The sequence below is a fragment of the Arvicola amphibius genome, chromosome 12, assembly GCF_903992535.2.
Source record: "Arvicola amphibius chromosome 12, mArvAmp1.2, whole genome shotgun sequence".
Classification (NCBI taxonomy): domain Eukaryota; kingdom Metazoa; phylum Chordata; class Mammalia; order Rodentia; family Cricetidae; genus Arvicola; species Arvicola amphibius.
In genome coordinates this window covers 159,807,416-159,830,808 of record NC_052058.2, presented here as the reverse complement: position 1 = coordinate 159,830,808, position 23,393 = coordinate 159,807,416, and the positions used below count along the sequence as shown (strand labels likewise).

At 44.8% G+C, this 23,393-nt stretch overlaps 2 protein-coding genes across 2 annotated transcripts in view; both read right to left on the bottom strand.

The window, feature by feature from the left end:
- Positions 1–23,393, bottom strand: part of Dlg2 (discs large MAGUK scaffold protein 2) — a 701,330-nt gene that overhangs the window by 208,708 nt on the left and 469,229 nt on the right.
- LOC119802602 (RWD domain-containing protein 4-like) lies at positions 17,685–18,469 on the bottom strand. The gene is given in 2 exon segments (XM_038313619.1): positions 17,685–17,935; positions 17,937–18,469. Coding segments are annotated over 2 exon segments (570 nt in total). The 5' UTR covers positions 18,360–18,469; the 3' UTR covers positions 17,685–17,788.

Here is a 23,393-nt window from a genome sequence, read left to right as displayed (position 1 = left end):
TATGTCTTTCTTTTTCTCCTGAAGTTTACACCTCTTGTAAACGAGGCCTGTGTCTCACTTTCCTTTGTCTTCTTAATTTAGGGTCCACTATTTGTAGGTATATGAAAAAGCACTACTGGAATATCTGTGTGAGTTGCATGGCTGCTCTGCCCATCATGTCCTAAGGTCTACTGTCAGGGAAACATCCTGGTCATGTCATTTACTGGAGAGAAACCTCAGCATCAAAAGAAGCTCAAGTAGCCCGGTGGTGGTGGTGCACGCCTTTAATCCCAGCACTTGGGAGGCAGAGGCAGGCGGATCTCTGTGAGTTTGAGGAGCTAGTTTCAGGACAGGCTCCAAAGCCACAGAGAAACCTTGTTTTGAAAAACAAAACAATAAACAAAACAAAAAAGCTCAAGTATTTTTGAGAAACCATTCCCTCTCCCTTCTTGCTTCTATTAACCCTAGGCTCCCCTTAACCATCAGTGACTCGCAGATCTTATTTTTTTTTTCAAGAAAGTGCACAGTAGCTCTCAACATTAAGCAGTCTTCGATTTCCCCTTGATGCTATAGAGGAACAGTTTTCACACAGCTGGTCCCAATAATGCCAACACCAGAGTGACTTGGGTAAATGCAATGCTCCGCCATTTTATATGGAAATAACCATCAAGACGAAACGAACCAGGTTTTGGCTTTTAGTTTGTAATGGAAGGTCAAATTAAATGCGTTTTTCAAATGAGTGAGCTCTCTTAGACATCTGTGTGATGCAGAGTGGTCTGGGGATGCATGGGTTACTTCACATCTTACAAAAGGCAGCAGCAGGTTTCATAGGGGCTTAGTCACAGGGTTGCATAGTAACACCCAGGGAATGAGTAGAGAGGGAAAAGCAAAAATAAAAACAAAATCAACTGTTCAATTAGAGCAGATGGAGAAAAACACTGCATAAGCTAATTGATTATAGCTATCGTGACAGCTGATTATAGTGTCTGCCTGTAAAAACACCGGGGGAGAACCACAAAAACCCTCCTGGCACTGTTTGGCTGTCTTCATGAAATATCCTTCAAACGGATGATGTCATATATTTTGGCCCGTTTTGGTAACAGAGTGAACCCATTGATGTGGCCATATAGAGGTAGTTCTGCTCTGATGAACACAGCAAGCTCGACAGCTTTACTGCCTGTGGTTTGGGATGTTCTAGGTTAGCCTGGCATGATGTCCTAGGACTGTAACATCAGAGCCTTTGGGATATACGTGATTTCTTGTACCCAAGTAACTTCATAGTGACATTACTGTGCCTTCTGACCCAGTGTTAAAAGGACTCATCTATGTCCAGGTGTTGCTTTGAGTGTGAATATGAGTTTGACCTCAAACGCTCTCCCCCACTCCCTCTGGCACACATTCTGCTCAAGCGGATAAGACATTCATCAGAAAGCTTTGGGAGGGCAGAGAGAACATAAACAGAAAGTTACAATGCAGCAGTTAAACCCCAAGAGCGCTCTAGGTACATGGCTGAAAAGGGAACTCACTCTCAACAACTTGGAGCATAAAGTCTTCACAAATAAGTCTTAGACCGGGGCATCTAAAGCCATCAGGAGTTTGTCAGACACACACAGGACACTCAGCAAAGAAGCTGGTGAGAATTCACTTCCCAATAAAGAACTGTGTTACAATTCACAGCAGGAGGCGCTTTCCATGCTGTGGACCAGAGGCAGCACTTGTGTGCCGGTGAAGGAAGCCTGCGCAGGTAAGGAAAGCATGTGCGAGGGAGGGAAGCATGTGTGGGTGAGGAAGCATTGCTAAGAAGGGTCCTTGTTCTGGAAATACTGACTGGGTGGGCCACGATGATGCCCTTATTTTAGCAAGGTGACTGTTGACAGAGCATTGAGAATAGGTGAGGGAGGAGAAATCTGGACGCCCCTGTAGATAGCTGTTATCTGTTGAGTCAAGATAAATAGGGCTGCTCTCAAAGAGGAGACCACTCAGGGAACCAGAGATGGGCATGGCGGTACATGCACACCTTCAATTCCAGCACTCTTGAGGCAGAGGCAGGTGGATCTTTGAGTATGAAGCCAGCCTGTCTATCTACATAGTAAGTTCCAGATCAGCCAAGGCTATATAGTGAGATCCTGTCTCAAAAAAATTGACAGAAAAAGAAAAAGAAAAGAATCAGGACAAAACAGGTACTAGCAGACACACCAAAGAGTCAACTTAGGACCTTCAAAACAAGTCACTCAGGGGCAGGAGAGATGGTTCAGTGGTTAAGAGCAGTGGCTGCTCTTTTAGAGATCCTGAGTTTAATTCCTGAGTTCAGTTTCCAGCAATCACATGGTGGCTCAAAACTATCTGTAATGAGATCTGGTACCCTCTTTTGGCATGCAGGCATAACACTGTATACATAATAGAAAAAAATCTTATAAAAGGGGGAAAAAAGTAACAAAACAAGCCACTCTTTAGAAACGTGTCTTACAATTCCAAACACAGCCAGCAATAGATTTGATCTTAGACTCTGGCACATTGGCCCCCATAATAGTAGCTCTTAGCTTGACCTGTACGTGGCCTGAGAATCACAAAAGGTAGATGAGATGCTGTAGAGAAAGCCTAGTTTTTTTTAATGCCTTTGAGAGATGTTAAAACAGCTTAGTCAGCATCACTACTACATCCAAGGTGACACCTGGTAACCAGAAGCCAGTGACATCACTCCTTTATGATAACCAGACAGAGGCCTAGAACTTCATGACACCCAGAAGACAGCATATAAGCAGAGGCCAAGAGCTGTGTTCTGCTCTGCACATCTGGAGAGATACCACCTTGATCTGCCCTGCAGCTGGAGAGTCTCCCCTAGATCCCGACTCTCAAATCAGAGACTTCTGTTACAGGCTGAATCTGACCTTCAGCTGAGATTTGTTGTATAGGTGAGCAGCCTTGAGGAGACAAGCTTAGGACAGCTTAGGAATTTAGAGTGTGAACCAAGTATAATGACCCTTGGCATAAAAAATACAACTTTCGTTATACTAACTACAAATCGCAACAGAGTCAAAACTTTACTCCTGGTCTACTACATCAGAATCCCTGGGAGGAGTTGCAGTTCTCAGATTCTGCCGCCACATTCAGAACAGAGGACCTCGGCCTACACCGGAGTCAAGCAAGTAGTGAAGATTATTGGCTTGAATATGGACTGTCCCCCTCCCTGACAAGGCTCCTGCATTGAAGACTTTTCCCACTGGGTACTGCTACTGGGAGGTAGTTGGATCGTGACCATATCAATGGACTATTACAAAGGAGAACTTAGCTTGATAAAGTATGCTATGGGGACATGCCTTTTAGGATGTATCTTGGGCACCGGGAAGACGGCTCAGCAAGTGCTTGCTGTTCTTGCAGATAGCCCAAGCTGGATTCTAGGCACCTACGTTGAATGACTCACAACTGCCCGCAACTCCAGCTCCTGGGGATCTGACACCCTCGCTTGGTTTCCATAGGTACCTGCATGTCTATGTGTCTGTGCTGGCACACGCATTCCACACACACACACACACACACACAAATGAAAATAAAATTTAAAAAAGAATGGATGTTGACCCTTGACACTCTCTCTACTCCCCCGTCTGCTTCCTGGCTCTGTGGAATAAGCAGGCCTCCTCCAGGACATCACTTCACCCCCACGCTTGCCTTGCCGCAGCCCCAGAAGCAGGGAAGCCAATTGACCATGGGAAGGAACTTCTATAACCGTAATTCAAACAAAACACTTTCTCCTTTTAGGTGTTTTCCTCTGGTATTTTGTTATAGTAATGGAATCCAATTAACACTGTGACCTTGAGTTGCTTCTTCAAAACCCTTCACGTGTGTGCACATCCAGGTTGGGACACGGTGAAACCCAGATAGTATTACACAAGAAGCCCCGGCAGTGAGCTGGCCTTCCCAGAGTCATCATCCCCATCAGCAGAGGGGTGAGAGGGCGTCTAGCTACCACATGCTTAGCTATGAAAACGCCTACTCAAAGGAGACATTCCAAAAGAATTTGGTGGACTGATTCTACAGGCCCAAAATAATGCAGATCCTTAGTCATGCAATGACATCAATCAGGCCAAAGGAGGAAATCAAGTCCCCCACAAACCAGGCTGAGATAAACTTCCCTCAGCCTCCGTCTGTGTATCACACTCTACAGAAAGTGCTCAGCAACCATCTTAGTGCAGCAGCCAAGGTTCCCTGAGCTCCAGAAAGAGAGTGCTGGACACGGAGAGCCAGATGAATGCTTGCAGAGCTGTGCCTCCTGAGGAAAACCAACCAGGCATAGGCCAAGCATAGGCAGTGCAGAGCCTAAGGCACCAGGAGGCCAAGCAACCCATGTGCTTTCTTCTGTGCAAATGGCCAAGAGAGGCACGGAAGCGGAAGCCAGATTCTTCAGTCAAGTTTGCACAATTTTCTAGAAACTAGGAGAGGTGAAAGACCATGTTTGCTTAGGAAGGAAGGAAAGTAAAAAGGAAGGAAGGAAGGAATAAGAAAAAAAAAGACATGGCAAAAGTAAATAATAGTACTCAACATGCAAGCCTGACAACTGAATGTGACCTCATGGCCCCAAGAATCTCCCCACCACCCACAAAGTCAGATGTGGTGGGCCACAGCTGTAATCCCAGTATGCCTATGGTGAGATGGAAGGTGAAGACAGGAGAATGGTTCTAAAGTTTGCAGGCCACCTCGCCTGGAGTCCACAGCAAGCAGCAAGAGACCCTGTCTCAACAAGGGAGAAGGTGAGAACGGACTTCTCCACGCATGCCACCCCATTCATGCACCACCCCCCCCCCCACAGAAAACAGATGGTTAGGAAACACGATATCCCCCTTAAAGGAAATAAAGTTGCTCTATGATCCCATGGCGTTCCTCCTGAAACACTGTTCTGAACATCGTCCCCAAACTGAAGGAGGCCAGGCTGCCAGCTAAAAAGGACTGGGAGAGGTGCGTGCTAACATCACTGCAGAGGACAGGCAGCCTGAAGAACAGGCTCTCCTAGGCGGCAGGAAGAGCAGAAAGAGGAAGCTGTTGTATTCAGAGCAGACAGAATCTGATGTGGCAAGCGAGGGAGAAGGTGAGGCTTTGAAGAGGAAGATGAAGGCGGTGAGGAAGATGTAATGAATCCCAGAAGGTTGTTTTCTTCTTTTATCAGGCATTAACCTCCTTATGCCGTATACAACCTGTCATTTTAAACAAAGGTATTGAGACATGTAGCCGGGCGGTGGTGGCACACCTTTAATTCCAGTACTCAGGAAGCAGAGGCAGGCGGATCTCTGTGAATTCGAGGCCAGCCTGGTCCACAAGAGCTAGTTCTAGAACAGCTAGGGCTGTTACACCCTAGAGAAACCTTGTCCTTTTTTAAAAAATTATTTATTTATTATTATGTATACAACATTCTGCCTCCATGTATGCCTGCACACCAGAAGAGGGTGACAGAGCTCATTACAGATGGTTGTGAGCCACCATGTAGTTGCTGGGAATTGAACTCAGGACCTCTGGAAGAGCAGGCTGTGAGTGCTCTTAACCACTGAGCCATTTCTCCAGCTGAGAAATCCTGTCTTGAAAAAAAAAATGTTGCCATGTCAAGCTGTGTGGGTTTGTTTTGAAAATACACAAGATGCTTGTTTTTCTTTGGAATAGTCAATACACTGTTGATGACATCACTAGATAACCTTGTCTGGGTTGGATTTCAATAGCCCCCAACTTTGCATGCCGTAGAGTGGGTGCTTTAAGCTGGCGTGCACATGTAAAGCAGGCTCTTGTTGGTGCACTGCACATGTTAGCTTTCTCTGGGGATGGTAGCTCTTTCCTCTTCCACGTCTCTGCTGTGCTTATAGGATGTGTTTGCTTTCCTTCCTGAATACCGTACTGTAATTTTGAAAGGAAAAATCAGAACTGTCTTTGTTGAAACTGCAAATGCTTCTAACACAAATTACATTAAGTAAACAAGATTGATATCTGCCTGCACATGACCTTTTCTGTTGTGGACTAGAATGTTTAACTATATAAAGATGTGTTGCATCTGTTTGTGTTGTGGAATAATTGCTTAACTGCGTAAAGATGTGTTGCATTTGTTTATGAACTATGTAAAGGTGTGTTGCTGGTTCACCTCGCCTGCCTAAGGAACCTGACAGGTCTAATAAAATGCTGAATGGCCAATAGCTAGGCAGAGGAGGGATAGGTGGGGTTGGTGGGCAAAGAAGCAAAAGGGGAGCCAGCAGCCAGCCAGGCGCCAACCAGACACGGAGGGAGCAGGGAAGCAGGATGGACAGTACAGAGATGAATAGAAATGGGTTGATTTAAGTTTTAAAAAAAAGTTAGCTAAGAACAAACCTAAGCTAAGGCTGAGCATTCATAATTAATAGGTCTCTGTGACATGACTTGGGGGCTGATTTTCCAAGAAAGCCGGCTACACTTTTCTGCTTACCAGGCTCTCAGGCTGTACCAGGTATTACTTTACCTACCAGTGCTGCCATCTTTATCTTGGTTAAGCATCTTAAAGGCCCTGGGAGAGAATCACTGCGGGCTCAGCAAACACTAAGTTCAACAACAGGAAAGCTCACAGAGCTAGGAAGGTACAGACCCTGAACCCATGTCTAACAGAGCCAGCTCCTCCAGTCACTAAACAGCAGCTGCATCCTTGCCTCCCAACCCGGAATGGAAGCTCTCCAAACTCAGGAACTACAGTGGAATCTCGGATTATCTTTGCACCCATTCATTAGCCGTCCAAAGCGTTAAAGGCTTTTATGTTGCTGTTGTTTGTGTTGTTTGTTTTGAAACAAGGCCTCATGTAGCCAAGGCTGGCCACAAACTCATTAAGTAGCCAAGGATGACCTTGATCTCCCGGCCCTCCTACCTCTACCTCCTGAGTACTAGGACTTCAACCATGTACTATCTATCATCATGCCTAATTTCTGTGATTCTAGGATTGAGCCCAGGATATGATACGTACCAAATGTACCACCTGGGCTCCATCCCCAGTCCATCACTTCTATTATTGTTAGCGTTACTGGGTTTCAGAAGGAGAAAAGGAAGGCCAGGAAAGTCTGCCTCCTTGGAGGCCATCTTGTTCTGAGTTCTGAGAATGGAGTGTCTATTTCCCCTCATGAAGGTGGCAAGCAAGCAGCCCCCCCCCTCTGCTTGGCATATACCCCACTCCTGGGGAAGGAAACCAGTTCAAACTGGGTAGGTGCTGGAGCACCTCTGTGTGAGGTCACTATGATTAAATGTTTTTATTCAGATGTGGAAAGCTGAGCACTGAACAAGAGTCAGCTAAGATAAGGACACAGCAGCTGGGCCTGGGCCTTCAGCTTCTGAAACAGGAGTCTTGGGGTTCAATGTCCAAGTCGGACTTCAAAAGAGATGCTTTTTTTTGAGCTATACATTTTTCTTTGCTCCCTCCCTTCCTCCCCACTTCCTTTCCTCCCCTGTCCCCTTCTTCCCCTCTCCTGTAACCCCCACACTTCCAATTTACTCAGGAGATCTTGTCTTTTTCTACTTCCCATGTAGATCTATATATGTCTCTCTTAGGGTCCTCTTTGTTGTCTAGGTTCTCTGGGGTTGTGGACTGTAGGCTGGTTTTTCTTTGCTTTATGTCTAAAAGCCACTTATGAGTGAGTACATGTTATATTTGTCTTTCTGGGTCTGAATTACTTCACTCAATATGGTTTCTTCTAGATCCATCCATTTACCTGCAAATTTCAAGATGTCATTAATTTTTATTGCTCTGTAGTACTCCATGTGTAAATGTGCCCCATTTTCTTTAACTATTCTTTGGTTGAGGGGCAACTAGGTTATTTCCAGGTTCTGGCTATCACGAATAATGCTGCTATGAATGTAGTTGAGCACATGTCCTTGTGGTATGATTGAGCATCCTTTGGATATATACCCAGAAGTGGTATCGCTGGGTCTTGAGGTAGTTTTTATCAAGTATTCCAGAGGCCTCAACAAGGCAAAAAGCCAGGGAGCTGAAAGTGGGCAAAGGGTAAGGGACAGAGCCTGTAAAACTCAGATTCGCGTGTGTAAAAGCTCACCCGCTCTCAGATACTTACAGTTTATCAATCCAGACACCTTTAAGTTTGCAAGGCTCCAATATACACGGATTTCCCAAGTCAGGGTCTAATGTCAGTTTCCCCCACAAGACTATTCAGACTTCAGCTACAAGAGTGCATTAACAGTGAGTGGCTACATAAAGCAAAACCTTGCTCCTGATACTTTGGGTCATCAATTACGACCTAAAGTCACCTGTGTATCATGACCACTCACTCACCAGACAATTGCTCCCATGTCTTTGGTGACCAGGCACTCGCTATTTAGTTCCTACAAAGAAAAGTATATGTTTTCTTTGTCTCTAAAAATGACATTTAAACAAATAATATCTAAAACAGAGACTGTAGGAAGCAAGACAAAAAGTTAGACTGCATGCGTGTGAGATTCATGCAAGACAAGGAATTGCTGGAGACACTCCGATCGCTGGCATGCTGACTGAATGGCTAACTAGGGACGGGTTGACAAGGTGGCCTTTTGAGAAGGTCCTCTGGTACACCTGGAGGCAGTCAGTCAACACAGACTCATGAGCAGGAGGAATGTGGGCTGTTGGGACCAAAGGGGTGTGGTCATCCTTAAGAAGGAAGTGTCAGCACTTGGTCTTCAAGGACCAGCTGCAGAGGTCCTCAGAGTGAGAATAGAAGAAAATAGAAAGAATATAAAGAAGGGAGGGTTGCAAGCTGACCCGGACTTGAAGAAGAGAGCAGCAGGTCACTAAAGAGGGTAGAGGAATTTGCCTGGCATCAGGTTTTGTGGCCAACCAGAAGGACAGGGAAGCACTACTCCAATTATCCTGTTCAAAGCCTGAACCACTTTAATGTGCCATAGTTTTAGGATTGTAAATAATGTACTAAGCAAATACCAATTTTACTCCCCACCCCGTACCCTATATATTTAAAACAAGCAACGGTTTTTGATAATTTAAGGAAAAGCAAGCAAACTCGGAAGCATCATGGTTTTGGGCATCAAAATTACAATGCCGCTTCTCTGCCCCCTTGGTGGTCTGCCAGGTTAATGCTGAACACCTGTGGTTAGCTGGTCTTCCTTAGAAAGGGTGCTGCTTAGCTCAGGGCGCCCACCCAGACCGTCAAGGGGCTGTGGGAAGTGTGTTTGTAAGAGCTGGGAGGGAGAGAAGAAGAGCCACACAGTCAGAGAGAAGCTCCCCCAAGTCTGGGGAAAACCCTCTCTCTGGCCCAGCAAGTCTGCTCTCTCACCCCAGGGGCAGGGTGAGGAGAGACTCAGGGCTGGTTCGCAAACAGGTTGCCAGGTGCTCAGCTGTTATGCCAGATGCAAATTAACTACCATCAGAATGCAGAGACACTGGTTAAGGCTCCTTCCTTAAGGAAAAAAAAAATACAGAAACCAGACATGCTAACTAAGAAGTGCTGCTCTCAGCCAGCTTGTGTGAATGGAGTGTTTGGATGCAAAGCTCCAAATCTGCTAAACCCAGCACTGGGGCGGTGAGGAAACAAAGTTCTACGTAGTGAACGTGAAACACACACCAGGCTTTATGGGCAGGGAGTCATTTTAAGTCCAACACAGGCATTAGATACATCTTACATATCGTTTCTTCACCATAAAGCACTTGGACCTTTTGCTTATGCCCTTTCCAAAGGCAAGGCAGGCTGATTGACTGGAATGTGGGGACCCTAGAAACAGCCGGTAAGAGGTAAAAGTCTCCCCGGGACACTCTCCTCCAGCCTTCCATTTAAAGATTAAATGAGATAAATTTATCCCAGAGAGGGCAGATGCTCAGCCCCACAGTTTGACTCCTGCATAGTACTAAGAACAGAAAAAAAAAAAAAGTAGTTGAGTTTTGCTCGGTGGTAGGCACAGGCCTGAGGCCTGAGGGTTTACACGGGAGGCTTCTTTTGGTCCCCACAAATCTATGAAACATACCATAATTTCCCAGAGGTGGCTAGCGGAACGAGGTTGGTTTCCAAAAGGAACTGTGATTGGAGCTCAGGTAGAAAGACCTGAGGGGGCATTCTCAACTACTAAGCAAGCTAGGATTGTTAATCGATTGCTGCTGGCTGCGGGTACTTAAATGTATACGCCAAAATAAGTATGCTTTTCGGAGGAGTATCCTAGAAATCTAATTTTGCGCACATAACTACAATCTTTAAACGGCCACAAAAAAATAGATGATATTATCCGCATTTTACAGGTAACGAAGCTGAAGGCACTTGAGTACACAGCGATTTCTCAAAGTTTCTTTAGCTGATGGCTGGCAAAAGCGAGATACAGCATTCAACTCTGTCAAGTAAAGTAAATCTGCCTTCCTGCAAGACAACAGGCTGTTCCCTAAGCACGGTCTGACTCCACTTTAAACAGGCACGCAGCGAACGGTTGTTCTGAAGTCAACGTGGACCCGGGCATTTCTGGAACCCATTTAAATCTGCTGCAAGAATTTCACATTCCTAAACACCACAAGCCTCCCTCCCATCCCCCAACCAACACACACACACACACACACACACACACACACACACACACACGAATTTCACATTTCTAAACATTACAAGTCTCCCTCCCATCCCCCAACACACACACACACACACACACACACACACCTGTTCACACCAGGAGAGACTTACTATGAAGAGGCCGCTGGTGAAGCAAACTCCCCTACGGTGGTTTGGGGGCTGTTGCGTTGAGACGGACGAGGGGAAACTTCAGCGGCTGCTGCTTTTCTCAGAACACGGACAGCAAGAGGATCACAAAGCAGCAGCCGAAGCCTGCACGCACCGAGCGCTGAGAGAGGGCAAGGGCCGCTGGTCCAGGAAGGCAAGGAGGGGGTACTGCCGTGCTCCTGGCATCTCAGTGGCAGTCATTCCCTCACCGGCTCTGTCAGGGGCAGAATGCCTGAGAAAAGCAGCTCGGGTCCCTCACCAGAGCGCCTTAGACGGCGTCCAGGGCTCTCAGCATAGCAGGCAGCTGCTCCCACACGCAGCTGGGTGGCGAGTCCCCGGCGGTGCAGCTCGGGGACGGCGGGGCGTGGAAACACCACCTGGCCCGCACACACCTGACACTCGGGTGCCGGCCAAAACCTCTCGCGAGCGAAGCAGGTGGGGCCAACCTCCCAGGCCCGTCCCAGAGCTACTTGCAGATGTTTTGCAACACCAAAGGACCAGTCCCAGAAACGCAATCACTTCTCTCTTTTTTGCTAGAAAGAGCGCTTAAAGTGAGAAACGAGCCACTTTCCAGGTGCTGAAGGTTCCGCTCTCCTCCTCTCCCCACCCCCACCCCTTCCCCTCCTCTTCTCAGAGGGAAAAAAAAAAAACCCTTAGCTTTCAAAGAAAGCAGAGGAAGCAGCCAGCTAGAGGAGCCCAAAGAGGGGAGGGAACGAGGTTTTTCGTCCCCCGCCCCCCATCCTCAGCCCACCTCCCAGGAAACTGTTTTTGAAATTCCGACGCTGAAGTGTGGGGAGCTGACCCCTTTTATAATGGAGATGATTGACAGTAAACAACTTATTCTTGGGTGAGGGCTAATTCTTCACCTGACTGGCAGGAACCTGCAGGCCCCCTAAACCAGGAAATGTCTGCTCCCAACACCTAGATTTGAGAAGAACGTATAAGAAAAGAGGCAGCAGGCAGAGGAAGTTGGTCCTCTCCCCTCCCATCAACCTGGAACTTAATGCACTCTCTTCATTCAGTTTGAAGCAAGCAATCGAAGGCCAGTCCAAGACCCCGCTGTTCCAACCTTCCCCCCACCCCGGATTTGTTGTTCTTCCTTCCTAAGAGCATTTTCAAAACGTTTCTTGTTTTGACTGTACAGTTTATGAATTTTCTGAAGTCAGGTACTGGTTGACTGGACTTATAATCACTGGAGCCAGACATGCTCATTATCCTCCCACCTCTGACACCACACCACACACACACACACACACACACACACACACACACACACACACACACACACACGATCGATCCCTGGTACAATCCAGCTGAACCTGGCACTGTGTTCCTGCCCTTTGTGTTGCTACTCAAATCAGATGTTGTGGTCACCATGGTAACCACCTACCTGTTCTCTCTCTATTTTTTTTTTATAAAACTTAAAGAGCACTGGGTCTATGTTTTTTTTTTTTTTTTTTTTTTTTTTTTTTTTTTTTTTTTTTTTTTTTTATGAAAACTCAAAGAGCTCACCAAACTTGCCAGACAGAGGAAGTAACTTCATGTAAATATTTCACTTAAAATAATAATAAATGTGTCCATCAGAAACAGTCAAGAAAGCAGAACCTATTCGATGCTTAGCAACTTAGAAAAAAAATTCCAAGGGGTTCTCAGGCATAAAATAAGTGTTAAGTTGGGGAGCATAGGTCCCAGTTCCTTGCATCTATCCCAGCCCCCAGGCCTGGTCTGGACTTCAAATCCCAACAGGCCAGGTCCTGACCCCTTCCTGGGGGTAGGGTCAGGACCACTCCCCAAGATACTTAAGTAATTCCCCCAAAAGAAGAGCACATGGTCTCCCTTTCTTCCTCTGGGGGGTCACATTTCTGTGGCTTCCAGGTTTCCCCCTCAGGACCACCCGAGAGTACAGATCTCCCATTAAACCTGGATATTTTTTAATTTGGCTTGTTTTGATTTGGCTTGACTGGGGATTTTTGCATCGGCAGGGAGCTGATATTAAGAAATATTCCTAACAATAAGGTTAGTATTAGTTTTTAACTGACCTTAACCAAATGGCCGTCTTGATGGGACCCATGGCTCTAGAAGTCTCCAGGGCTTTAGTTAGAAGTTTTATGTGTGTGGAGTCATACTCTTTTGTCTACATTTCTCTTATGGCACAAAAAATACTTGGAATGAGAACAAAGCTTGTTTTCTTTTGAAGAACTTTTCACTTTTCAGTGTTATAATGCATTTGAACCATTTTCCCCGAGCCCTCACCTCTCATTCCCTGTCCTCTCCCGCTGGGATCCTCTTCTCAACAAGTGTGCCCCCTCCCACCTGCTTTGGGTCTTGACTAAGCATGGGCCGGAGTTTATCTATGGCAGCAAGAACAACCACCCGTTGAAGACTCTTTTTCTCTGGTGTGCATTTTGGACTCTTTGCAAAACTATGGTGGCTGAAGGTGCATTTGCATGATAGCTAGATCTCAATCCCATTCCACTGATGGATATGTCTATCGCTGTGCCGGTACCAAGCTGTTTTTTTTTTTTTTTTTTTTTTTTTTTTTTTTTTTTTTTTTTTTTTTTATCATCGTCGTCCTGTTGTATATGTAACTTGGAAGGCTTCCATTTTCTCGTATTAGGTATCATGATGATTCCTCCAGAGGTATTCTTTCTTATTGTTCACAATTGTTTTGCTCACCAGAGAGGTATTTTGTGCTTCCAGACATATGTTAAGGTTGTTTTCTATTTTACTGTGAAGAATTCACTTGGCATGCTGATTAAGATGGCATCATATTGGTCAATTTCTCAGCATCAATCCTACCCATCCATAAGCATGAGAGGGCCTTATCTTGTTTTACTGTCATCTTTTATTTCTTCAGTGTCTTAACGTTTTCACTGTTAGTTCTTTTAGTGCCTTGGTTCAGTTTAGTCCAAGGTTTTTGTGGGTTTTCTGTTTGTTTTTGTTTTTGTTTGTTCTGAATGGGATTGTGAAGTAACAGTCTGCCTCTATCTCATCTCAGGCTTAGAAGTCATTTTATAGACAAACTACGTCCACTGATGGCTTGTGATTAAACCTCTGCTCCTCAAGGACTGGGCTCTGCCTCACCTGTGACCTCCTTAACTACAGATGGTTCTGGATTGCCAGGTCCAGAAATGGCAATCATGTCTTACTTTTAAAAAAAAGTTAATAATCATGTTGTTTCAAGAGTCGTTATGGCTACCTTGTTATGACTGTTGTTATGACTGCCTTGCTAGTATGTCTTTGTTTCAGGAGAGTCTTATGACTAAGTTGTTATGTTTCTGTTCAACCTATTTAACCCTCCAAATGCCCCATTTCGAAACTCCATACCCCAAGCTATGAAAACCTTGTCTTCTTCACATCCAGTGTTGATCTCTTGAACCCATGGACATGAATAAAAAAGTTTGCTTTAATTAATTTGGCCATGATGATTTGGGTTTGTGGTCTTTCTCCTCTGGCCTTTGGGATTAACTATTGTTTCCCTGATTTCTTTCTCATAATAAACTAATTTGAGGTTTGATTTGACCTTGTTTTCATAATGCCTTAAAATGTGTCCTTAGGTTGTTTATTTGAAGTCTGTCTGGTTTTTAAACGTAGGCACGTAGAGCTATAAACTTCCCCCTCAGAACCACTTTCATTGTGTCTCATGAGTTCTGCTATGTTATGGCTTCATTCACTTCTAGGAATTTTCAAATGTCCTTCCTAATTTTTTCAGTGGCATATTCCAAGTTTAATAATGTGTTGTTTAATTTCGATACTGGTGTATATTTTCTGTAACTGCTCTTGCTATTGATTTATAGTCCTGTTCTCCTGTGATCAGATATACTACAAGGAATGACTTCCATTTTCTTGTATTCATTGAGACTTGCTTGGAGTCATAGCATCTTGTCTATTTTAGAGAAAATGCCTTGGCCTCCTGAGAAGAAAGAATATTCTATAATATTTGGGTGGAATGCTCTGTAAATGTCCCTGAGGTCCACTTGATTTATGATACAATTTTATTCCAATGTTCTTCTGTTTGTTTTTGTTCCAGTGATCTGTCTGATGGTGAGAGTGGAGAGTGGAGTATTTTTTTTTTTTTTTTTTGGTTTTTCGAGACAGGGTTTCTCTGCAGCTTTTTTTAGAGCCTGTCCTGGAACTAGCTCTTGTAGACCAGGCTGGCCTCGAACTCACAGAGATCCGCCTGCCTCTGCCTCCCGAGTGCTGGGATTAAAAGTGTGCGCTACCACCGCCTGGCTTTGGAGAGTGGAGTATTAAAGTCATTGACCATTGCTGTTTGAGGATTAATCTGTGCCTTTTTTTTTTTTTTTTTTTTTTTTTTGGTTTAGCGAGACAGGGTTTCTCTGTGTAGTCCAGGTTGTCCTGGAACTCACTCTGTAGATCAGGTTGGCTTCAACCTCACAGAGATCCGTCTGCCTCTACCTCCCAAATGCTGGGATTAAAGGTGTATGCCACCACAGCCTGGCAATTTTGTTATCTAGTAGAGTATGTTTTATGAAAATCAGATGAGTCTGTGTTTGGTGAACTTCTGGATTATAACATTTCCATTAAGAAGTAGCAGTTGGTCTGATGAGTGTGTGTTGCTTTGTGTTACTCAGACTTTATCTCTAGCAACTTTCAATGCACTGTCTTTTTTATTTAGTGTTTTAACTATTTTTTTAAATATTTATTTATTTATTTAGTATACAATATTCTGTCTGTGTGTATGCCTGCATGCCAGAAGAGGGCACCAGACCCCATTAGAGATGGTTGTGAGCCACCATGTGGTTGCTGGGAATCGAACTCAGGACCTTTGGAAGAGCAGGCAATGCTCTTAACCTCTGAGCCATCTCTCCAGCCCCGTGTTTTAACTATTATATAACAGGAAGAGACTCTTTTCCAGTCCTACCTATTATTTAATGGTCTGTGAGTCTTTTGTATCTGGATTGGCAACTCTTTCTTTAGATTTGGGACAATTTCTTCTATGATTTTATTGAAAATATTTCCTATTTCTTTAGTATGAAATTCTCCTTCTTCTAAGCCTGTGGTATATATCACAAAGAGCTTGCATGTTATTTCAGGATTTTTTTTTTAATCACTATGATTCCAACTTTATTGCTTCTCAGGCATGTCATCCATACAGTTTTAAGGAAATAGACTCTGAGAAAATATACTGGGGCATATCCGGTGACGGCGACATTGGCGCAAGAGTTCAAGTGTCCACACAGGCAACAGGAGGCACCGCTGCCACCAGCTGCCCCAGAGATTTGTACAATTCATAGAAAAAGAGTAAAAATAGTTCATTGGCATTTAACTAGCATTATTCTTTGCGATCTAAGACCCACAATAACTTTGACCAGTGTAATAGCTTTAAAACAGAACGAAATACTTTTTTTTTCCATTACAAGATGTTTCTTAAAAAAAAGAAAAAAAAAGAAAGAAATCAAAATGACAATAAAAACTACACAAACAGAACCTTGAAAATAAAAGACGTCATAGTCTGGGTGTCTTCGATGTCATTATTAACTCATGAAGCATCACAGAGTCAGCTCTTTAAAGTGCGATCAGACTCTTTCAGTGTGAGCACACTTACTTTACAGCTCACACGATTTATCTGAAGCCAAGGGTACTCTGGGAAATCCATGGACACCTCTTAGGCTGCTCTCATGCTGCGGTAACTTCTTTAAAAGTTAACTGTTGGCTGCACTACACGGTACAACTTGGCATTCTGACAACGTTGAAGCACATACAGTCACCTCATGACACACACACACACACACACGCACGCACGCACGCACGCACGCACAGAATCTCCAGGTAAAACTACCACAGGTTTCCTTTCCTAATGACTTTAAGAACCAAGCATGTCCAACAATAGGTCAGCATGTGAAAGACTTGTGTGTCTATTATTAAAAAGACACAGAGGCTGGGGAACACATCTGGATATTTGAAAACACAATAAAAACAAACAAATTAAAAACCCACCGAAAAGCAGACCCCCCACAACAACCAAGCACTATGCCCAGGGTTGGAAATGTGTTTTAGGCTGAATCCACAGAAAGACCTTAGTTACCAACAAAACATCACAATAGCAGATAATAGGAATTTATTAAAACCACTGTCTCCAACAATACAAAAATTAAATATTAAGGCATCTTATACCCATCCTGGCATATGCAGCAAAGAGAAGTATTTGAAACAAGAGCTAGCACTTATCCAAATGCTTTCTGAAGTATTTGGCAAACCTGTTGCTTTTGTTTTGTTTGTTGTATGGTATATATATTTGTGTGTGTTGCCTGTTGAGGCTGAGATCTGCGATGTGTCTTCTTCTTCTATTGCTTTCTACCTTATTTATTTGAGATAGCATCTTTCACTGAACTGGGAGTTCAGGGATTCCGCCAGACTGGCTGGCCAGCAAGCACCAGGCAGGGATCCTCCCGTCCCTGCCCGCCCAGCTCTGGGTTTCAGGCACATGCCCAGTTTTCTCCCTGGCTGCTGGGGACCTGAACTCGGGTCCTCGTGCTTGCACGGCAAGCCCTTTACTGACTGAGCTCTTTCCCAGACTCTCAGTTTTCTTCTTATATTCTTTCTATTCATCATAGAATTGGAAGATCTCATGATCAAACACCTTCATTCAAGCTAAGAGAAAAGTAAAACTAGATCTCAGTTTATTAAGGGGAAGCAATTGACTGCTGATGAATGAGGAACTATGGAAAGAATCAGAACTCTCAGCATCAGTACTGAGATTGCTCTGAAGCAGCTTTCTCGTGGTTATCCAAGCAGAAGGAGATGGCGACTTAAGGAGAGACGCCTGTTGCTATGGTCATGCCATGGGATACCAGCGATACTATCCGGGGCACCACTGAACTGCCACCTGCAAGCAGCTTGGTGGAAGTCACCACTGACTCACGGACCATGCTCCCGGCTGCAGAGAGTACTCTCAATGGCTACACTTTCACCTTTTATTAAGGCGAGCTTGTGAAAATAATTTACTACAACCAGATCTCTTCGTGGACTTTCCACTTCTATTTTTAAAGACACATACAAAAGAGCTATGTCTTGTAAAAAGCCACTCGGTGCCAGAAAAAGTAAGGAGTTATGTTGATCCGGGCTGCCTTGCAGAGACGCTCTCGCTTCTTCTGCAGGTGCTACTCATCTTCTTTAGAGCCAGTTTTGCTTAAATGCTTCACGACATCAACCCAGTTCCAGCCTCGAGGGAGCTCCCCTTTGTGATCTGTCTTATCTGCCAGCTTGCGTTTCTGAGCTTTGGAAAGTTGTTCTTTCTTGTCTTTTTTTCTTACTTGATGGGGCTGTGCTGGGAGCTTCAACCAAGATGATATTGGCTATGGGTGTTGGCGTAGAGTTCCCGGGATGGTGGTTCTCCACGAACTGCTTTTTATTGTCCTTAGCGTACTCGAATAACGTGTAGGTCATGGCGGTGCCGAGGTTCACTTCTACTGCTTCCTGTAGCTTGGCTAAGATGCTCTGCTTCACAGCCGAGGAGATGGTGTTGTTAAAAAATGCATTCATAGATATAACCGGAGGCGTTTGGGGATAGGTCTCTGTCCAGGAAATCTCTATTAGGAAGGCTTTGGGATCACCATCTTCACCTATCCTGTATTGAAATGAAACCGGACTTAATTCCCGGAAGCTTTCATCTCCTTCGTAAACGGAACGTAAAGCTTCTAGTTCCATCTCCTGGTCCTCGTTGGCACCCATCGCGCAGGGCGCACAGCGTCTGCGACCAAGAAGATCAGGCCGAGAGCGGGCGGGGAGGCCCGAGCACCCCGTTTCCGCGCTTCGGTCTGGGGAAACCCTCCTTGCAGCCGTGGGTACGAGCTCGCGCGCTCCCGACCCTCGGCGGCACCAAGCCGCTGGCAGTGGGCTGCGGGGGGGGGGGGGGGGGGGGACCCAGGATCACGTTAGGTGGGACCGGGAACCTGGACCGCGTTAAGTTGGGGTGGGGGAGGACACCTCAGGATTTTTTTTAAAATCATCATTGACCTTGACAGAGTGATTCAGTTCTTCTACCTTTTTTTTTCAAACTCTGGAATTCTGTCCTCTGTTCTCCTAGTGAGGCTATTCACTGAGTCTTTCCCATGGCACGTACACAGGTGTGTCTGTGTTTGGGTATCTGCGTGTGAGTGACAGTACCCAGGGAGGCCAGAAGAGGGCATTGGCTCCCCTGGAGCTGGAGTCCTAGGCAGTTGTAGGCTAACCAACGTGGCTGTGGAAACTGTGAACCTGGCTCTCTGTGAGAGCAATGTAAACTCTTAACCGATAAACCAATCGAACTTTTAATTTGGTCTACTTTATTTTCCATTTCTACCATTATTTCACTATTTAAAAAAAATCAGGTTTCTACCTCTTTATTGAATTCTATTTTCAAATCTTGACTTTACTTCTATGTCTCATCAAGCTATTTGTTTGTGTTTTATTGGAAGATATCTGGTTCCTCTTTGAGCTGTTCAAACATGTTTATAATTGTTCTTTTAAACCGTGTGTTTGGAGTTTCATCAAATCAAGGTCATTTTCTTTCCGGGTTCACATTACTGCTGAATTGGTAATTTACGGCAAGAACAAGCTATCATGGTTTTTCACGTTCTTTGTGTTTTGGGCAGGGACCTGCCCATCTGGGCTTGGGTTGTTGGTTAAGATTTTTGCTGTGGTAGAATTTTAATTCAGGTCACCTTTCTACTTTTCATGGAGATACTTGCATTTTTCAGGAAAGACTGGGTTTTAATTGGATTGAGGTGACATTTGACCTGTTTAGACTGATGTCTAGGACACTAGACCCTGACCTCCACTGCAAGACAAGAAGGGTCTACAAGTACAGTCACTGCCAGTGGTAAACACGCATGAAAACAGAGTATCTGTTTACTGCGTCACAGCTATTCCTTAAGGAACAATTGTTTGGAGGGGTAAAGGGACATCATTAGTACCATGCATAGAAGCATATGAGGTATTACGGGTATGAATAGAGATATAAAGAGAACGAGAGAAACATCACAGTGAGGCTAGCGATCAGCAGCTTTGGGTTTCTAGATAGAAAGCAGGGGAGTGGAGCCATGCATAAAAAGAGGAACAGCAGAAGCAAAGGGGAAAAGGCCGAGGCAGGACCCGGGAGCTTTGTAAAAGGTATGGAAGGGGAAAGATAGGTACTGAAATAGCATCATCGTGCAGGAGGCAGAGTCACAGAGCCCCTGTAATCTAGGGCAGCCTGTGTTTTTTGAGAGAGGAATAAGAAAGGTGATAGGGCTCTGGGGATGAAAAGAGGTGTGAGCAGCGAGGGACCAAGGTGGCCTGCTACAACGACTTCAGACATTACATAAATAAGGGAAAACGGTAGGCTGTGCAGGGCAACGTGAGCTGGGTGGACACTGGGATGGGGCACGGTGTCAGCGGACTCCCTGACCCCAGGGGATGGAGGTCAGAGTCTCATTGTTTTCTTAAGCATCCAACAGCAAAGCGGATTGGGACTACAGTATGAGTGTGAGTCCTATCCTGAAACAGTGAACCAAGAAAGAGGGTAAACATATAAGTATCAATGTTGTGTGTGTGTGGGGGGGGCATCTGTGCGTGTGTGTGCGCGCGCATGTTTCTTTAAAGCAATATTAGCTCCAATCATAATTCTAGATGCCATGGGAGCATGCTGAAAGCTGAGACAGGCAGGGAGGCAGAAAGTTAATGAATTCCTGCAGAAGGATGAAGGGTATACAATTACAAACCCGGGGATTGATTTTCTCTATTAAGCCCAAGTTACCTGACCACCATTATGACACTAGTTAGCTACAAGTAAGAGTTGATCTCTGGGGCAGGTCAGCTATTGCAGACCGCATGTCAAGCTGCCTTAAAAAAGAAACACAGTGGTCAAGAACTTCTATTACAAAGTTCTTCCTCTCGGGGCATCCGGAAGCATTACCGCCTTTGGCTCCTATAAAACACTAATGAAGCCTGCAGATAAAAGTTCTCCCCTGCCCACACCTGTATACATCACCTAAGACAGGCATTTTGCTGCTTTCCAATCAACAACGTGGATAGAGAGGCTACACTTGCGTGTGGTGGTACTTGTCTGTAATCCCAACACTGAAGACGAAAAGCAGGCGGCTTGAGGTCATTCTTCATAGTAAGAGCCTGATGGATGGAGACAGAAGGAAAAGGAGGAGGAGGAGGAGAAACAAAACGCACAAAGTATCTTGTGCCATCATCGCAAGGAACTCCATTGCTCCCAGTGGAGCTCCCCCGTTTTGAATCAGGACTGATGTTTCCTCTGCACAGTGAGGTTGGGATTCTGCGCTGTGTTAACAATGGAGCGATGGTAGTCCCCACCCTTGGTCAGAACAGGAGTATTTTCCTAGTCACTGCATAAAGAGTCTCAGCCAACCCAGTCAGCAACTGAGAGAGGTTTAGAGGCTGAGATGCAGGCCCCTCTGAACAGGTGAGACGTTGCAGGAATTGCCAGGTCGTGGCCAATATCAGCCGGTCTTTCACCACCTTCCGGGGATAGTGTGGTTTACAGGAAGACTCGCTGAAAACATCAGCACAGTAACTGATGCGGATTCTGGCAACTGGAAGGCCAGGACCACTCTGTGGCTTTGCTTCCTGTCTTCTCTGCTGGTTGCATCTCCCTCTCCAGACGTGCTGAAGATTTCTTTGTAGATCTCCAAAGTTATTTGCTTCCTGTTGGATTCAGAAATCCTTCAGAATCTGCCATCTTTATTTTATTTTAGAGTCTCATTGTAGATGGAGTGGCGGGGCTGTGTCCCGGCTAGCTTTACACCCGAAATAATAACAACACACAAATTGTATTCATTTAAATACTGCTTGGCCCATTAGTTTCAGCCTCTTATTGGCTAACTCTCACATCTTGACTAACCCATATTTAGTAATCTGTGTAGCACCACGAGGTGGTCGCTTACCAGGAGAGATCTTAACCTGCATCCGACTCAGAGAGGTGAGGCCTGGCGACTGCCTATGGCAACTGCCTATGGCGACTGCCTGAAGCGTCTGCCTTCTTTCTCCCACAATTCTGTTCTGTCTACTCCACCTACCTAATTTTCTGTCCTATTAAAGGGCCAAGGCAGTTTCTTTATTCACCAATGAACGTAACACATGACAGATGACCCTTCTCCATCATTTTATTATGTCTCCCTGACTGGCTTGGAGCTTACTATGTCCAGGCCTTGACTCACGGAGATCTGCCTACTCTACCACTGTGCTGGAATGAAAGGTGTGTGCTGCCTCACCTAGCCCAGAAGCTACTCTTGTGTGTGTGTGTGTGTGTGTGTGTGTGTGTGAAACAGGATAAAAAAAGGTGGAAGAGGCATAGAGTGGTGAGCTTTAAGATTTTTCTCTGAATTAAAACTTCAGACTCGGGGAAATGGAGACTTGGAGACTTGGTTTAATTCCCACCTTGGCCAAACTCAGCTAGGTTAATTTTAACCAAATCATTTTTTTTTAAATGTCAAGCTTTATATTTAAGGGAACCAAGGAAAGGAAGTGTTCTGCAAAGTTCAAAGCTGAGTATAAATGTCAAATGTCAAACTACTGTATAGCTAAAATGATACTATAGACGGGAAGTTTTAGACAAATTAAGAGACATTAGAAGAACATGATGCCTTCGATTAAGCATACTCCAGTTAAAGCAATCTAGGTAAGAAAATTCAGCTTCAAACCTCAGTTCTATATTCAATCAAGCATCTGTTCCTGTGTTCCAAACGTTTCCCTACTCCATCCAGCCCTTCCTGGTATCACGCAGGCCCTCTCTCGGTGTGCCTCCTTTTTATTATGTGACTTTCCTTGCTTGTAAGTAGGACTTTTCAAAAACACATTCATCTGGTCTTGTGTCCCCTCTGTTGGAATCCTTCTCTGATCCCCTACTAACTCCAGCATCAAGCCCTTGTTCTCCGTGAACAACACAGCCCCCTTACAAACCTGATATACAGAGATGCTGACATCTGCTCTTACCATCTTCTTGTAAAACAGGAGGATGCTGTGCTGACAGCTTTTGCTTCTTTGTCTGGCCACTCCATTCATTCTTACAGTGCAGGCTCAGCACCACTGCCTCTGGGAGTCCTTCTGAAGTTCGCAGCCTGAGTTAAACTGCACCTTTTAATTCCCGCAGTGTCCCCAACATCACGTATCACAGCAGCTCCCTGGGATATTTTGGATTATTCTTTGACTGAAGGCCCCACTAATAAAACTCAGCCTAACTTTTCTGGCAGCTTGGTTGCAATAAACACTGAAGAGGCATCTCTGAGTGTGCACAAGTATTACAGAGAAAAGTTCAAAACCCAGTGATTTACCTTTCACAGGTAGTTACTTCTATATATAAATAAAAAGATGCTTAATAGTAATCAATGAGTGGATTGTTAGTGTTTATTGCTTTGTCATTCAAACTAGTGTCTTACTAGTATGTATTGAGGACTTTAATTTGGCATTATAATGGAAGATTAGGTGCCATATGGCATTTGGCTATAGTGCCAAAAGCTTTTATTTTTAGCATTGAATTTTTAAAAATTTCATTAGCATTATTCTTGAAAGTTAAAACACTTACCAATTATCTAGATAGTCAAGATCATCTTCAGGTGACATTATACACCTGTTTTGGAAGGTGTTTTTTTTTTTTTTTCCAGAACCAAAGTCTTTTGGCTAGGTTGGGATTTTGGAGTTTCTTAGAAAGGCAGACTGTCAGGCAAGACTGGCATTTGGCTTTAAGTTTCCAGTGACTGTATCAATACTTGATCTCTCTCT